The 18,568-nt window shown below is 42.6% G+C and overlaps 2 protein-coding genes across 3 annotated transcripts; both read right to left on the minus strand.

Moving 5' to 3' along the window:
• Positions 1-599: 599 nt before the first annotated feature.
• On the minus strand, positions 600-9,806 carry KCNRG (potassium channel regulator). The gene is made up of 2 exons (XM_071448532.1): positions 9,153-9,806; positions 600-7,304 (listed from the first exon to the last, which is right to left on the minus strand). The coding sequence occupies exons 1-2, from the start codon at positions 9,728-9,730 to the stop codon at positions 7,052-7,054; spliced, it is 831 nt and encodes a 276-aa protein (XP_071304633.1). The 5' UTR covers positions 9,731-9,806; the 3' UTR covers positions 600-7,051.
• Positions 9,807-9,945: 139 nt separating this feature from the next.
• On the minus strand, positions 9,946-17,848 carry TRIM13 (tripartite motif containing 13). 2 transcript variants are annotated; one of them, XM_071448530.1, is made up of 2 exons: positions 17,550-17,848; positions 9,946-12,567 (listed from the first exon to the last, which is right to left on the minus strand). In XM_071448530.1, the coding sequence occupies exon 2, from the start codon at positions 12,562-12,564 to the stop codon at positions 11,335-11,337; it is 1,230 nt and encodes a 409-aa protein (XP_071304631.1). In that variant the 5' UTR covers positions 12,565-12,567; positions 17,550-17,848; the 3' UTR covers positions 9,946-11,334. The 2 variants fall into 2 exon arrangements, with proteins under 2 accessions (XP_071304631.1, XP_071304630.1); XM_071448529.1 differs by lacking the exon at positions 17,550-17,848 and adding an exon at positions 17,389-17,522.
• Between the last annotated feature and the right edge of the window lie 720 nt (positions 17,849-18,568).

An 18,568-nucleotide genomic window follows, 5' to 3' on the forward strand; every position in this document is an offset into this window, starting at 1 on the left:
GAAGTTTATCTATTTGATCTCCAAAAGCTTAGCTTCTCTTTCCAGGTGTGAGGTATCAACATGACTAATCCATCTGATGTCTGGATCCTGCAATGTTTCACTTCACAGCACATATGCAGAAATTACTTCCTAAAGAGAAATTTTCTTCTTCAGGTATGTGAATTATTACTGGAAGATATTCTCTAGATGCATTAACCTAACACATTGAAAAAAATAAAACATCCCTATAGTTTCATGAACGTTTAAGTCTCCTCTCCATGTTATTCTGTGCCATTTCCAGGTTTGTATAGCAGGTATTACCCACCTATTTGTTCACCACTGTGAGATCTGCTTTTCCTTGTCCTGTGGCATTGACATTTCTGGCAGCTCTGTCCTCCCCTCAATAGAGTAAGTTGTGTCTCTTTGGTTCCACAAAGGCCATGACTCTTTCCAGCCTAATTTTATTCCTTTAGTTCCTCTCTGTAAGGGGAAGGAAGTGAGTTTGCCTCCTTCTGTGGATCTCTGCCTGCCCCTTACCACGTAGCCCCTTCCTCTGTTCTACCAGGACCCAGCTGAGGAGCAAGCTGAAGACATAGTAAAACCACAAAGATTAAAGGATGGAAGGATCAGCATGCATTCTGTTTATTGTTGAATACAACATTGTAAATAAACCGGTATGTCAGCAATTATTTTATTACTCAGTTTAGATATCACTGGGGAACAAAAACAAAAACCATAAACCAGCCTTTTCAGAAGGCCCTCAATAAAAGCTACAAACTGCCTTTGAAATTCAAAGAAAACTCAGTTCCTGACTCCAAATACCAGTAAAACCCCAGACTTGATGTTTCCAATCTATTGCCTTTTTTTTTTCCAATGGAGAATCAGGATGGAACAATGTTGCAATGTTTAATTCTTCACAGTTTCAGCAAGCACTCAGCTGACTGCTGTAACAGTAACTTGCTTAGAAAGCAAGGCCCAAAATTAATTTTCTACAGCAGACTTGTACACATTAGTTTCCAACCTTTAGGGCTATAATCATCATCCTTCTGACCAGAAAAAAGACACCAATTATTGAACCATTCCATTAGATTGAAAACAGAGTAGAAATGGAGGAAGGATTCTTGGAAAAATTTACACATCAGATCACACTTCAGGAGGTTATTTCAGCAGAAACTACATGATGGTCTAAAAACTGACCTTTTTTATAGAAGTCAGATTTATTTGAATTTTATATGATGACTAGTGATTTACTTCTCACCCACCCATTTGAGAATATTCAGGACTCCAGGCATATCTTCTGCCAGAACCAGACTATTCAAATCGTTGGTCCATCCATGTACTAGTTACAACAAGGCCTCCTGTGACTAATTATGGTCTGACTGCAGCAGGAGAGGCAGCTTCAAAGAATGGGAATCTTCAGACACACTAGAAGTTCCCTTGGTTCCCAAATTCGTTATTTATGTGGATTACATTGAGCTGACAGATTTAACTGGGCTGTTGAAGATATGGTCAAAGAAGCAGAGTCACTCCCTTCCCTTTTATTGTCTTCTGAAGACATAACAGTCATATGCATCTGTCACTAGAGAGAGGAAGTTCTCCATCATTGGACTTCATTTGGGGTTTTATAGGCTGTTTCAGTAGCATTTGGGAATAGATCAATATACTATGTGGTAGGGAGTTGTATTTCTTCACTGCACTGTAAATCTTTTATTGAAGATACTCCCACTGTTTATTGTTGAAAATCGATAAAAATAAACCTTGTAAAGTTAAAGCCTGGCAATGGTTCAGCACAAATCAGAGAGGAGGAGTAAGAAGCACTGAGCCTCCCTCCTCTTCTTGGATAATTCCCAGCTTGTTTCTCAATGAATATTTAGTAACACTTTTCAGCAATCTAGGAACAAATTTTAAAAATAAGAAATTATTCAAAGTTATGAACTCTTTGTGGTGAACTCAAACAGAACTTTTGATCCGCCCTGGTGGCTTTCTGGTACTGAATTCAGCTGTGGGTCAAAACAAAATATCACCCAGGTTATGTTGGATGTACCTGAGACTTACCAACTCAAGAGACTGACAAAAGCACATCAGACTTGCTCAGGTCAGATTAAGGGAGTTATTTATGAGCACTGGAAAGCTGGAAACCAACCAAAATAGGTAGAAACTGGGAAGAGTTCACTGGGCAGAAAAGTTTCTCCAAAGTTGACAGAAGTTTCTATCATTGGGCATGATGCAGTTACTGCAGCATCATTGTTTTGCCCTATGGCTATTAATTCCTCATATACAGCATTGTAGGGAGGATCTTCTACTACTTCCATGAAATTCAGTTTTGAAGGTAAGTGGAAAATGGTTTGGAATTATTTAGCAAAGGGGAAAACTTCCCAGTACTATGGCCAGCACAGAGAGATCAGTCTTTGTATCTAAGATCCTACCTAATAGTATCTTAGTCTATTATATCTATTTATAGAGCTTTATTTAAACACCTTAATCATTTATACAATCACATGAGTGCTGACTGCAGAACCTATAAGAATGCAGTGACTGCACTTCCCAAAGAAACAAAAACCCTCATGAAGTGTCATTGAAATCAATACCCAAGGAACAAGAAAGTATTTCACAACAGACTCTGTCCTTCCTGGTATCAGCAGGATACTGAACAATTCAAGTGATAAATAAATGACATGTCCCTGAAAGGGATAAGTACAACACAAGAGAGACTTCTCAGTGTGTGAAGAAGGAGACAAAAAGTTACTTAAAAGCACAAAAAATGTTACCCATTACTAGAAAAGGAAGCCAACACAGTTACATGGTGCAAGAACAGGGGGATGGAAAAAGTGTGTGGTACCTCTGTCCTGTTGGGACATCCAACCAGCATCACAAGATTGTACTGACAAAGCCCTTGACAGTCTTGAATATAGAAACACAGGATGACACCCAATTTTAAAGGAGGGAAAAGTGATTAAGATGAGGAAGTGTAAAGCAAATTGAGGCATTGTTTTTCTGAATCATCTGCCTTTTGCAAATCCCACAAGCTATCACCTCATTTTGGATGATCTCCTTCTACCATGTAAACTGCAGTCCCCATGAGTGGGACAGGATAATGGTGCTGCCTCACCATTCAGTTTCTTTTTCCCCTATGGCTCTGTGGCTCTGTCTGTTTGCCTGTTACAAAGCCACAGAGAGCTCATTGTGAGTGAGCATGGGGGCTGCCTGCCCCAGCACTGTGACAGTTCCTTTCTAGCATTTACAGGCAGTGGAACAGTTTGCAAATTTCTGCTGAATCCAGGGAAGAATAAAAAGGCAAACACAGCAGTGAAGTTTACTGAAATCAGCAAATTTTGCACCTTCATAGGAAAAAAAGGAATTCTCTTGAGAAAGTTGGCAATGACTTAAAGAAGTGGATTATGTCAAGGATAACAAATTACTTTTCTTGGAAAATAAAGGTCTAAATGACTCAAAATCCCATTCCCATTTAATCAAAAAGAGAGCTAGATGTGAGCAATCAGAGCTTCTGGTGCTGTCACATGTAAAAGCACAACCAAGTCACCTACAGCGCACTGCTAGTCTAGCAAAGATTGTGTTGTGAGATACCAGAGTTGAATTGCCTGCCAAGGTTTGGGTGGAAGTACTCAGTTTAGCACATAATCTGGTTTTGAGAAGCAGCTTCTAAAATCACTCAGACTCAATAGTTCCTACCAGCCAAATTCACTTGTACAGCTGTTCCCTTCTGTGAGAATAACTGCTGAGCACACACCACACAGTCTGCTCTCTACTGCATCCCTGCTTGTTTGGGGCTTCAGAAGGGAAGGAGCAGTAAAAACATTGGCCACTATTTCTAAATTCCTGCCTTGGTGCCTGCAGGTTACACTGCATACCACTTCAAAGAGGGCACAGAAAATTTGCCATCCTGACTCAACAACACTTTACAGTAGCATAAATAACCTCGCAAGGTGGAGGCCAGCTGAAGATCCTCCTAGTAAATCAGTGCTATTTTTATAATAATTTGTCTGCAAATAAACATAATTTCACCTGTTCCTCCATAATTACTGCTATTTAGTTGTAGCTTGAAACTACACAACACCTGTAGCTCTATCATCACTGTTTCCTTTTTCTGTATAAGGAAACCCAGTAAGGAGTTTTCCTTGAAGAAGCAGCTTAAATTCAATTAATTTATTCCATCAATCTTTCATTGAAGTCATGGGTATCCTACTGGTATCAGTCAGAAGCTTTCAACAGATTTCTATCAGGTTGTTCACACACATGCTGTCAAACTTATTTAAGGACTATCAGTTAAAAAAAACAAACAAAAAAATCCCAACAAAGTGAAAGCATTGTGTAAGAGCCTAATCACGTTCTCTGCAGGAACACAAAATGACAGAAGGTGATACTTCTCAGTTCAGAGCTAAGTAAGAATAAATGCTGGAAGAACTCTGGGAGCATAAGCTTGTTGATGGTCATGTGCTTTGCTTCCAAAAGAAGCACAGAGCCACAGCACACTGTTACCCAAGGGTAAAGCACATATGGTTCTTTAAATGACAGCAACTTGCACTGGTATATTTTCCAGAGCCAAATATTGCATTCATAGAATGATGCTGTGCTAAATAAAAATTAACCCATGTGTTCAGCCCATCATAAAGTGTTACCAAAATGGTTGTATCAAACATTCATTTTCCCAAAGACATGGAACATGGATGATTGCATAGGTAAAATTTTTGGGGCTCTTTAAAAATTGAAGTATTTGTCTTTTCTTTCACTTTATTAAAAAAAAATTGGAATCCAAACTTCAATTTTCAAAGTGGCTGCTGCAGCATGGAAAACAAAGTCCCTACTTTTGTGGTAGGTGAAACAGTGTAATTGTTACTGTGAGGTGTTCTGAAACTTGTCTCAGCTTACATCATATTGGTGATCATCTGGGGCATAATGTCTAAATACAGCCTCAAGTCTAATTTTTTAACTTTCCTTGTAAGAATTTGCTTTTTTTTTTTGTCTCGTGCTTCACATTGGCTAGTCTCTTCACCTACAATATCCACAACCAGTAACTCACCCAATAATCAACATTGTTTCCAAACATGGAGCGTTGTATGCAGCACAGCAATTTGTGGGGACAGGCATCCCACACAGCCTGTCTGCTCTGTCACCCAACAGTGGTCTGACCTCAAAGCCCACCATGATAGGCTTTCTGGCACAGACCTTCACAGAAGGGCTCCACAGAATCATGGAACAGACCAGGCTGGAAGGGAACTCAAAAGATCATCTGGTGTAGCCTTTCATGTGACACAGAGCCTCCATGAAATCATTTAGCATCCTCTTCAAAATTTCTAACAAGGGAGACTCCACCACATCTGTGGGGAGGTTGTTCTGTGAATGATGGTTCTCACTGTAAGAAATATCTTACTTCAAGACAAATATGAATACACTGACATAACTGACCAAAAAAATCCCATTTGAAGTGGAAGCATTCATTCTTACATTCATTACATAACCTGTAAGCAGCTTGGGAGATGTAGTCCCATAATCATATTATTCTCAACTCAAACAGCTCTAGAACAAGCAAAGAAGACCTCACTGGGCTTCTGAACTTGGGTCAAGCAGAAATGCCCCAGAGCAGTAGCCAAAGAAAAGAGGTGTCCAATAGTGGCACTTCTTTCCAGTCTGGAAAGATCCATTTCACTGAAACTCCTTAAGGCAAGAAACAGATGGCTGAGTCCCACCCCCATTATCAAGTGCTGCAAATAAAGTAATGCATTCACATTTTAAAACTAATGAAAAGCCAGATCTGACTGGTCAGCCAAGAAAGCCCAAAGTGGTTCTCCTGGGCTATTCTAAGCCTTGGGAAAATGGTGCTGTCTCAAGATGCATCAAAGGAAATATAGGTTGGATAGTAGGAAAAAGTTTTTCACGGAGACTCAACGTTCTGGAATGGTCTGCCTGGGGAGGTGGTGGAATCACCATCCCTGGATGTGTTTAAAAACAGACTAGATGTGACACTCAATGCCATGGTTTAGTTGAGGTGTAGGGGCATGGGTTGGACTCAATGATCTTTAAGGTCTCTTACAACATAGTCATTCTGTGAATTCTGTGTTTTACCAGCAACAAAACTGAGATGCAACTAATGAATCCCTGAAGTTATTGCTATCTTCTTTCTCTGCCTTGAGGGAAGGACAAAAGATTCTTAATTTATAACATTTCACTAGCTTACCTCTCTCAGTACCTGAGCTAATTTTGGCATCTTTACAAAGCTTTGCACAGGACTAACAAGGCTCTTAAAGCCACTTCTGCTAAGCCTTCCAACACTGTTGTACTTAACAAGTGCTAAAAAATCCTTTGCACTACTTTGTTTGAAACTGTACAAACTCTTTCATCTGAAGGGCTGTTCATCACATTTCATCCTTTTTGTGGTGAAAGCACTAAAAATTAACTGACCTTCTGTTCACAAAGATCTTTATAATTTAATTCTCAGAACCAAAGAGCATCTTAATACCACCAGAGTGGGAGGAGAGGACAAGAGACAGTCACACGTTATTTCACAGACTTCAGTGATGGCTTTCACAAAGCCACACAGCAGCACAGCTCGGGATGTTCCCCTCCCACTGCCCTCAGCCAACTGCAAGAGAGTCAGTGAGTGGAAGCACTAATCAGCACTAATGGAGTTTGCATTCCTCCCCCAGCCACTTCTCCTAACTGTTGGGATGAAAGTTGCATCATCTCCATGTATTACCCTGTTTTTAAAATCTACTAGCAGATTAGTACAGAACATAAAAACAGTTTTCTGGAAGGAATGGCTGATGCTTTGTGAGTCTTCATGTAAATTTTAGCCACAGAGAAAAAACAAAAACAACTCTTGGAATTTCTGAAATCTGGTCCACAAACCCAGTATTGAATCTGGGCTTCTTTTACTTAAAGAGGGTAGAGTGGTAAAAAGCAAGAAAGCAATTTTTCCCCCTAAATACTTGAAAGAAAATGTGTTTGTTACTTCCCTCAATAGCGGCAGTTTCAAACATGCCAAAACAACAAAAAGAAAAGGTCACTAGTGCTGACACATCCCTCTTCTATATTCAAAAGATGGAAGGAAAAGCCCTTATTTCTCTTTCTGTACTTGGCTTCTCCTTGCCTGTGCTACCCCAGAGCTCCCTGGGGTTTGGTTCACCATGATGGCAAGGCCTGCTGCCCTCTTCATCCTTTCAAAAGTGTAGCATTCAGCCTTCTCTTCACTGGGAACTGTCCTGGTGCTTATGAGGCGAAATCCATCTTTGAGCAAAGTGTCAAGCAGCAGGCCCAGCACGTTAGTACCATTAATCAGCTTTCTCTTATCAGGCTTTATGGAAACATACCTAAAATCAGAGGGGAAAAAAAAAAAAAGGAAAAAGCAGTTACAACACACTTTAACTACTTTACAGCACAGATCAGCCCAGCTGCACCGTGCTTACAGCAACCAAGGCTCCAGATATTTTTTTCTTCTTTTAAGGATGACTGGACTCTTTCCTTCATTAAGAGTAATTCTCAGTTCATCCAGTTATGTGCTGGGGAATAAGCACTTCCCTTTCACACCCTCCTCCACCACAAAATTTACTTTCTTAAGAAATATCTGTGACAACCCCCATCTTGTCTCAACAGAGAAGAAGTAAGCGGCAGGCTCTGAAATGCTGCAAGTTTTTCAGGTAAGAGTAAACAATGGACAGCAGAGTCACATTCACCCCAAGAGCATCACTCTCCAACACACAGGATCTCTCTCTACAAACAGTGACATTTATTGCAAAGTTACCTTGTACAGCAGGTCGTGTGGTAACGAATATGAAAATCATTTTCACATGGCCTCAAATGATTTTATTTGATATAAAGTACAGTGTAAGAATCTATCCAGACATTTTGAGGAGCAGAAGTCAGGTAAAAATACTATTACAAAATGTATAAACTGACAGGTGAAACTGTTCCACAGTTCACAGCCAAGTACACCAAACATTCATGGAAAGCACAAGAAAGGCAAAAAAGTCCATGTCACCACAAAGACTAAGGAGATAGAAATTCAGCAAGGCAACATAATCAAATTTTACTTATTTCATTACTCAAGATCAGCTTTTCTATTGATCTGCAAAGGGAAATTTTTACCAATTCTGAAGAAATAAATGAAAAAATCAGAAATATTTTCCCCACTACTTAAGTTGCCATAACCTACTCAACCAATTGCTAGTCCATTAAAATTAGTAATATGTTACAAAGTTAAGGTTTGGCACACAAACATATATATTGCTTCACAAATGCAAAGTAGTTTTTATTCTAATTGTTTAGCCAGAGAAAGCTGGAAGAAAGACAAACTTTATTTTCTTTAAAAAACAATCAAAAGACTGCTGTGTTGGTTCATATATTCAAATAGAATATTTTTGGAAATATTTCAATGAAATTTCCATAAAATTCCAGATGTTCTAATAGCCACAGAGGACAAATTAGGTTAACATTTTCTTATACAGTAAGAACATGTCTCTATACAATAGAGACATCCAGCAAAAGATAGTTTAAAAAAACCTAAGTAGTCATTAGAATACAATACGGCTATCACAAAAATTACTGATACACAGTTATCTTAATAAAAACATAACCTGGGTCTGAATTCAAAGAAAATCCACTGTGAAGCATATAGTTAATAATCTATCTTTTCTCCCTCCCCCTAATAAAAAGTTCTACAAAAGCTTTCCAGCCCCCAAAATGCTGTCTCAGTTTCAATGAAGTTTTTAACCCTTCTTGCCATTCTCTGTTTCCTGTTTTCCATATGAAAGCCTTTTGCACCATAAGCTAGTGGAGATTTTAGGCTTCCACCCAGTAATTTACTTTACTTTGTTTCCTTTGCTTCATTTGACTGTGTTTTTCATGTTCTGTGGAAGGCGATACTGTGAAATCCTAGAGTGAGTGAGGAGGAAATTGCAGAGAGAGAGAAAAACCCAAGAGCACTCATAAACAAACATCAAGAACAGTACTTTAGGAAGCTGAAGAACAGGCAAATCAGTGTAACAAATTAAACTGGCTGTTTCAGAACTAGAAAAAGATAACATTGAACAGAAAGAAGGAAACATATTTCTTTTCTTTCAGTTTCTTTAAAATGAGCTTTGCTAGCACATAGTGTGCACTTCATGAACGGCAAGTCACAAAGACACGTCTGTAATGAGAAGTCACTCTAGGGACAGTACCTGGCCACAAACTGGTCACCAGCAGAATACTCAGTCCCACACAGAAAAACCATATCATGATGAGAGGGTCTTTCCAAAGGAAGTGGAACAAGTGGTTTCTGGGAAGGAAAAGGGCTGTCCCAGCCCTGTCCTGACTGCTGCCCTGTAAACACAGTGATCTGCTCAGCTAGTGCTTCAATGGTGGTACTGCAGGAACCAAAGATCCGGAAAAAGGCCTGCATTTTTTGGAGAGAAAAACGCACTTCCAAGATCTCCAGCCTAGGCTTCAGCAAATGTTCTTGGCTCAGGAGGTTGGCCAGGGAGTATAGTCCATAGAATTCTGCTTCTCTCTGCAGCCTCTGATAGTCTGAGAAATCAGTTGGTAAGGACACCTGGAGAGTCCTCAAGAAGTCCATGATGTAACTAAACAAAGCTCCATCTCTGTCCACAAAAAACTCTCCATTCACCAGTTTAAATTCCCGGTCATCGTCACTCACCATGCGTGCCAGCCTGGACTCAGGGAACTGCTGCAAGGTGGAAGCCCGGGTTACAAACCTCACACCTCCCACACTCAGAACGACCACCTCCCGACTACTCATGGCTGCCTCAGCCACTCAGGAACCACAGCTCTCTGATCCACACCTCTGTGACTTGATCCTTCCTAAACTGCAAGGCAGCTGCAAAAACCATTGCATGCTTTTAGCAAGTGTTTGGAGTGAGGTGTGGAGCAGCAACAGGATTCCCAGGCAACAAAGACATAAATATCATGTACAATAGTTTTGTTTGCTGGGTTTGGTTGCTTGGAGACTTTGAATTCTTGGAATTTAATGTTTTATTTTTGAAATGAACAGCTTGCAAGGACTACCAGAATACAGTGAATTGACTGTCACAATTTATGAAACCTTGAGAGAGGCCAACGAATATTCCTGAAGGATGGCACACATTGTATTTGTTTTCTAGAAATGTCAGTTCAACGTTTTCATTCCATACACTGCTGTTCACACAACCACTGCAAAAAGAGGTTAAATGTGCTTCAGGCAAGACATTTCAGTACCATATGCTCTGGAAGAAGGGCACTTCAGAGAACTCAAGCTTAAGGTTCCCTTTAAATCACTGTATCTAAGGCCAAGTCAACACAACCAGAAAATTCAATTAGCTCCTCAAACGAGATACACAAAAACACAGCAACAGCACAAGAACCTATACAAGGTTCTTCAAACACCACCAACATCCATACACCTGCTGCATCACACAACCTGTTCCAGGAATCATCTAGTCATTTTTCCTGGCTTTTGGAATTGCAATCTGGAGAGGCAGAGAGGGACAGGAGAGCAGCTGTTTTACTCGCCACCTCTGCAGGGCTAGAGCCCAGGCTGCCTTCCTGTGGCAGACCCCTGCGTGCCTTTCACTGCACTAAGTTCTTTATGTTAAGGCCAGTTTTTAAGAAAGTGTGGCTTCAGAGAAACATGGATCTAACAAAACAGCCCAGCTACCCCAACAATTTGATGTTGGGAAAGTAAACTGCAAAGTATGAACTATCTGCAAAGCACATACTATCCTGTAGCTTGGTCTTATCATTACCTCTAGAATTTATGCTTGCCCTGAAGATACATTTTTGTATAGAACATGTAATCTGAATGCACAGGGTAATTACAATATTTGGTTATACAAAAAGATACCCCACAAAACCAAACCAAAACATATAGCTATTTCAGAGAGAAGTAACATTGTCAGATAGAAGCTGGTTCCAGAATATGAATGATGCATGCTGCATTTTGCAGTGGAAGGGCAGTCCTCAGCAAACCTGTTAGCACAGTGCTCACCTCAGTTACAACTCTTTTTTCTCTTTCCAAACAATCTCCCAGTTAGAATTTTTTTAAAACTACAATCTTTTACCTTATTCTACAATTACATTAACATCAAACTAAAGATACAGTTTGGCCCTATATTTTGGTAAGGAAAATGATTTACAGTGAGTAAAATTCCCATAATCACCACTGAAAGAAGAATCCACAAAATGTTTTTCAAAGCTCCATTACATTTTCTGGTTTAGCAGTACTCAAACTATTGTGAACATTATGAATGTTTTGGAATAATTTTGAATCTTAGAATGTGTTCATTGGAAGTCTGAAAAGACCAATTAATTTAAGTTCCATGTTTTCTCCCTCAGATCTCTCTTAATTCTTATATTCCAGCAGACACTTCACAACAGTTTATATTTGCACACAAACTGCGCGACGTTATCCAGTACAACCAACGTATAGTTTTTACACTTTTCTCTTAACAGTGAAGCTCCATCTGTCATCTGTTCCCAGTAAAAGACTGCATGATCTGCTATCTCCACGGTATCTGCCAAATAGGACAAGCAAATTGTAAGGAACTGAGATTTCCAGCACTGGAGATTGTCAATGACTGACTCCACAAAGGACATTCTGGTGACAGCAAGAATGAGCAAGAAAATAAGAGAGTTCACTATAAATCTGCGTGAAAAGACTGAGGGAATCTTGAATTTGAAAGTGTTGCTTTCCTGAGGCAAGGAAAGTTTGTCCACATCAACAAGCTTTATTCCATTCCACTGGCTGGTATCAAAGCTCTTCATTGTGGGACTGATGTCCACAGTGGAACAAGGTAAAGGGGTTTCTTTGAGCACCTTGATTTTTTCCCTGAACTCCTGCATCTGCTGCAGAAATATAATGGGTTCGGACACATCTTTGAAGGCCTCTGCAATGTTAAAAGCCATCCGCTGCTCTTGCAGAATGGTGTTCAGTTTATTGATTTCCGGATCGTAGGCCTGCATCACCGCAAGCTTCATGGTCTCAAAGTCAGACAGAATCTCATTTCGCTTCTGCTCCAGCGTGTGCTGCAGCTTCTCAAAAAACTCCTTCACTTTGTCAGAATCTTTCGTCAGCATCTGCAGAGCTTTCCTCTTGCTGGTCTCTAAGGTATCCAGCCGTGAGAGGGCATCTCCACAACGCCAAGTTTCAAAGCCCTGAAACAAGGTTTCAAAAGCCCGCTTCTCCTGGGAATAAGCTTCTTCAATGGAACAGAAAACATGCTTTGTGTGGTCACCACGGGTGGCACAAACCCCACAGATCAGCTGCATGTCTGTCCTGCAAAAAATGTTAAGGGGTTGCCCGCTGTGCACTTTGCACACAGGCATTTTTGGAGTTACTTTGATTTTGTTGTACTTCTCCACGATACCTTTCAGGGAATAGTTGACCTGCAAGCTGTTGACTCCAGTGACAGGAGTCTCCTTTCTGCATGTGGGGCACTTGAAAGGGGATGGCCTCCAAAGCACATTCCGCACATTTCCCTCAAGAATTCCTTCCAGACACTTTCTGCAGAAATTGTGTGAACATGGCAGGACACGAGGATCGTCAAACAGGCTACAGCAAATGGGACAGGTCAGATCTTCCTCTAAGAGCTCCATCATGTCCTAGGAAAGAGAAAAAAGATAGTAACAGAACTTAAAAAACTTATTTCTCCCTCAAGGAGACCATACAAAAAACAATTTCCATCTGAGACACGTTTCAGTGAGAAAAGGATGTATTTTTTCCTCCAGAATCCTTAAGACAGAGCCTCAGCTGCGTTTTTGCAGCCAGTCCCCCTTAGCTGTGGTACCTGGCCAGCAAATGGCAGGCACAAGAATGGTGCAATGCTCAGGCAGAACCATTTTTTGGACTCTCAACTAGAAATGCTGGAAAAGAACACTTGCCAATCCCACCAAGGATTCTTAAAGAACATACCTCATGTACTCACAGTAACAGTGCATCCTTGCTGATGCAATACACAGAAATGGGATTTGCACAGAAGATACACAACCAATATAGTCTGCTAAGATTTGATTGCTTTCTACTTGCTCCAAAGCTTCCAGTTTCAACCCCTCGCACTGGTACTGTAGACAATACTAAAAGTGACTGAAAGAGCCCTGTTGCAGTGTTTCTTCTGCTACAGAATACATAATGTGTCTTTTTGCTCTACTTGCAAGGCCAAAGGAGAGTCACCACTCACTTTAAGAATTACCTTTTCTCTTGCTCCTGCAGTATTTTTAAATAACCAACTGAATGTGCTACTATTGAGCCATTCAGCACCAAGTCAAAATACTTCAAATAACTTCAAATAACAGCCGCCCATAATCCTTGATAATTCATCATGAAACAAAACTGTGAAACATTTTTGCTCATCTGCAATCTCTATTTCCAATTCCATTCTCACAGCATTCGTACCCCAGTAATTTCTTTCTGTGGAGAGAACCTACAGGAAGAATATTTATCATGTAATCCTTCCTACTGGAAAGTCTCAGTGAAAGGATCCAGCGCACTGCCCTCCCCCCATCTCTAACTAAAGCCAAGTTCTCAGATGCAGACACCTTGTAACTTACAGCATGCTCTAAGAAAACAAATAGACAATAAAGACCAAAGTAGGTGATAGTCTGTCTGATCCAAAGCTCTCATACACTTTGTTTTGAGCTATAATTAGAAAGATGCTTCCCTTGCATAAATTCCTTCCGTATTATACAACATTTATTCATATATATGTAATAAAATTCCTCTTATAAATTGAAAGACATCACAGAAAAGTGCATCAAAGTACTTCACGTACTGCTGTGACATCAAGGCATGTGAATGAGCTCTTAATTAGTTTTTATGTAATTTCTAAGGTTTCTGTCCCCTCAAAGAAATATGAAGTGGAAAACATGGGAGCCAAGAACAGAGCTGCAAGGGAAGATCCACGCTGCATAGGAGACAAGAAGAGTAATAAAAACAATACTACTGACCCAAGGAAAGCAAAGTTTACTATCAGGAAGAAAAGTGAGGTCAGTCCTCACTTTCCTTCACAAAAGGACCAGTAAGACTTCACAGTAAAAGCTATTCCTGGGAAGTGTAAGCAAACCTCCCATGCTTTCCAAGTGAGGAGGAGGGATTGTCACAACCTGAAAATTCAGTAGAACGTCTCAGTGGGCTGAATAAAGACAGCAGCCCAGTGTCAGGGAACTCTTATCCTTTACTATATAGCCACCTTAACTCCCACAGCCATCCTGCTATTTAGTTGTAGAAGTGTTGGCTGACTAGCTCTTGACTTTTACAATGAACTTTACCAAGCTCCTGACGCTCCCAGCAAACTTCAGCACAGAGCAAGGGGTAAAGTCCAAATGCTGGGATAGAATAAGAGAGGAGAGAGTAAAGAGGGAAAATGGAGAAAGTGAAGGAAAAAGACAACCAGTCCTTAGATCCTGCATTGGTCCTGCCACTCTGTACGGTCCAGATCTGGGATCAACAAAAGCCTGGGACCAATCCCTCCCTTTTACAGTTTCCCTAGGGCACATCCCTTCATTTTTTGTGCCATTTGCTGCTGCTGGCACATGCACAGTGAGCCTTAGAGCCCTTCGGGAAATGAGTGGGGGGGCTGGGGGCCTGTGGTGCTCTGGGACCCCCCTTTAGTGAGGTGCCCAGGACTTGGCCCTTTCTCTTGCTGCAGGCACACTAACCATGAGCCTCCAGGATGACTAACAAGCCCAGCAATGAAAGGGAAGCTGGCTCACAACAGCTCTTCCTTGCCTCAGCAGGACCCTCCTCCCAATCCCAACTTTCCTGTGACAGCACGACAGTCAGAATGCTTGAGACAACCATGCTTATGTGTTTATGCCCCTCCACATATTTTCTGTGCTTGCTGGAAAAAAGAGACTTTGGAAAAGTTGCCAGCTTTTTTACTCAGAACTAAAGTCAGGAGGCAGAAGAAGCCACCACTACAACTGGGGAAAAAGTCCTAGAGAAAAGGTCTAATAACTCTAACTAATGGGTTTCCTGTAAGCCCACAGATCCCATTCAGAAACCTCATTTTCTGTGAGGAGAATGTAGTTTTGAAGCACCTCTCACACTCTCAAAGTAACGTTTCTCTTCCATCTTTTTCCTAGTGGTAAAAATAATGGGATGACAGGAAGATGGTAATTTCATCCCTCCACTCTTGAATCTTCCTTTTTGTGAGCAGCTCTCTCTTTCCAACTTGTACTCATAGCTTTTAGCCACAGTAGCAACACAAGATCAGTTCTGCTCATGTGCTAGGAGGATAATAACTACAAAACTAAAATGACAGTTTTCCATCTCTTAGTAAATGGAAATGCACAGGGCAGAAAATATTTCCTCTGGTCCATCTCCTTTACCAGGGAAGATTTTACTTCCCAGTTAGGGAGCTGGAAAAGCAACTTTGCATGCCTGACAGCAAGAACTGCAAACCAATGCAGAAAATGTTTACTGTAACACTTTCCATCAAAATTGGAGGACAAACACTGAAGATTTTCACACTCCTAAAAATACAAAAAACATACACAAAAAGTCTTCATGATCCAACTAAAACTGTCCTGTTGCATTTCAACCCCACTTACTGAATTACATAATTATGCTTCATAAATCTAACAATTTCAAAACCTTTATACAACATCATTAAAAACACTGGAATTTTAAAAAATAAATGGCCAGGTCTACAAACTTCCCCCCCCTCCCCCTCTTACAACACCAGAAATGCCAAACCAAAAATACTGAAGACCTGTATGACTGGTTGGACAGATTAACTTCTGTCTTCTTTAATTTCAGACAGTAAATTGTCTGTGGATTGAAACATCCCTTAGCAACCTGGTATTTGTGTGATGATTTCAGCTTTTCCACTGGGAATTTCTCTGTGTAACGTCTGACCCAGGTTTGGGTGGCCCTGGAATTCCCCACTCGTAGCACACAGACCAAAAGCATCTCTGGGTACAAACCCAACAGATGTCACCCATCAGAAATAGCAACTTGCACAGTTTTATCATTAGGAAGAAGAATGACAAGCAACATCAAACCATAAAAGCAAAAACAACCACACTCCAGACAAAAATTCATTTAGCATCCTTCTCAGCACAGAAGTTGGGTTTATCAGCCAGCACCATGCTGAAAGTGAAACCAGAATTTCACCAGGCTTCAAAACAACCAAAAAAATAACCCCTGAATTACAAGTTTCCTGCAATGGCGTGTAACTGTTCTAAATGAGACTTGACTAAGTGAAGCTACATTTCTACAAGCAGTTGAGCTAGTCAGGAGAGGTCACATCTCCCTTCCTTGGCAAGGACCCTGGTCTGTGTTAGGACCCCTATGAGCAATTTCACCAGCCTTCTGTCAGAATGGTGTGTTGAATCAGCCCTATAAAGAGTCCCACGTAGAGGGGAAGGGAGATGGAAGATCCTCCTTCCAGCAGCTATGATCTTAACCCTGTTCACTCCACTGAGAGAAGCTGCAATCTAATGGAGGGTCATTGTATACATTTTATTGGGGAACACCTGATCTCCATGAGCAGTAGGTAACATAGGATCATAGAATGTTAAGGAACTGAAAAGGACTTTGAAGATTATCTAGTCCCAACTCCCCCTGCCATGGGCAGGGACACCAACCACTAGACCAGGTTGCCAAAGGCCTTACCCAACCTGGCCTTGAACACTGCCAGGACTGGGGCATCCACAACCTCCCTGGGCAACCTGTTCCAGTGTCACTGCTCCCACAGTAAAGAATTTCTTCCCAATATCTAAACAAAATTTCCCCTCTTTCAGTTTGTACACATCACTCCTTGTTCTGTCACTATAGTTCCTGATGAAGAGTCCCTCTCTGCCTTCCCTGTAGACCCCTTTCAGCTATTGGAAGGCTGCTATCCAGACAGCCAAAAAGACCTGGGTAAATTGCCCATGCTTCAAACCTGGTATTTCATGGCTAAAGGTTTTTCCAGGAGCACCAGACGGATGCAACATGTCCAGACTCTCCAAAGGCAGGAAGGCCGGAAGAAATAAGCGATCTGCGCTCAGTGCATTCACAGCCCCATGAACACCGTTTCACCCCCAGGGCTGGCCGGTCTGTCGAGCGCAGGGGCTGCCCCAACGCTGGCCCCGCGCTCACCCCCATTGTCCCTCGACCTGGCAGAGGTTCCCTTGCTGCTCCTGGTTACAGCCCCCCTCTCCAATTCCAGCGGGGAATCGCCCCTAAATGACGGCACAGCAGCCAGCCGCCGGCCCTGGTTTCCGCGGGGGTCTCAGCGCTCTGCCGCGCAGCGCAGCCCGGGGCAGGGAGGCCCTGCCGCTCCGCCCGCGCCCCGCCAAGCGCCGCGGGGATGGCAGCTGCCCGCGCCAAAGGCGCTCCGGCCGCGGCCGCAGCGTCCCCCGCCGCCTCTCACAAAGCCGCGGCCTGCGCTGGCCCGGCCGCGCCCGCCCGTCCTGCCGCCCCCGGGCCCCGCTACTCACCATGGCAGGCGGGGGCCCGGCCGCCTCGGTCACTCGCACGGCTCGCCGCGCTCCCGCCCCGGCCGCCGCCCGCCTTCCGGGCCCGCCGCTCCCGCCCCGCCGCCCGGCCCCGGCCCGCCGGAGCGACCGGCCGGGAGCTGCTGCCCCGCCGTCCCACCCACCTTGGCCCGCGGCCGCCGATCCAGCCCCAGGGCAGGAGCTGCTGCGGCTCTTCCCTTCCTCCGTTTGCCTGCGAGTGGCCGGGAAGGCCTCCGGAGCTGCCGGGAGAGGGCCGGCGGTGGATGCTGCTTGCCTAAGGCGACGGCCGAGGCTGCAGCCTGTGCCTCCGCCGAGATATATACGGGTTTCTGTTGTTTGTTAACTCTGTTAAATTACACTTGAGCCTGCAGCTCACAGGCGCACGTTGCACAGCCTAAGGAGGGGCGCTGCTGGGTGACAATCCTGCTGGGGATCTGCCACCTTCCGAAAGCACTTATTAAAAGAAAACATAATTTGAGACAGATAGCCTTATGTGCTTCATAAAAGGAGAGTGACTCATTCTTATTTGCTTGAACACACTGGTTATACCGTTTCCAGCTGGTGAATCTCTTGGAGATTTAACGTGGCCTGTAAAACCAGTACAGCTTTTCCACAAAACACTGACTAGTCCCAGGGAAATGGAGCAGAAGAGATCCCATATCCACTTGAAAGAGCATTCTAGTTACTGAAACTGAATCTGGAAGTGCTGAGATGTCAGAGGACCTTTGTCTGGGTATCTCTTTTGCCGTTCTGATAGTTCTCAGTTAACAGAACAGGTCTCACATCAAAGTAAACTGAACTTATTTTCAAGCTAGACTTTGTGAAATACTCCATCAAAAGCTGTTCTCAAATGTACATACTCTGCCTCTCCCCTACTCTGCACCCACTGCAGTCCTGTCACTCATCAGCACAGGGGAGACTCTTCACCTCCAGGACTATCCACTCAAGGAACATCACAAATCGGACTGTATTTCTATCAAATGAAGCTCCCTTGCACATCTGACATATTTCTTCTCATTATTTAGGAATCTGGATCTTAAACGCCATTCAATAACGTTACTGAATTATAAGGTTATGCTTCCCCAATTCACTGCAGTCAAGTACTCCTCACCTTCTCTCCTTGCTGCCCCACCCAAGCTGGCCTGCCTGCTCAGCTGAACTC

Source organism: Agelaius tricolor, unplaced genomic scaffold, assembly GCF_023055355.1.
Source record: "Agelaius tricolor isolate 1412-34295 unplaced genomic scaffold, bAgeTri1.0.p SCAF_26, whole genome shotgun sequence".
NCBI lineage: Eukaryota > Metazoa > Chordata > Aves > Passeriformes > Icteridae > Agelaius > Agelaius tricolor.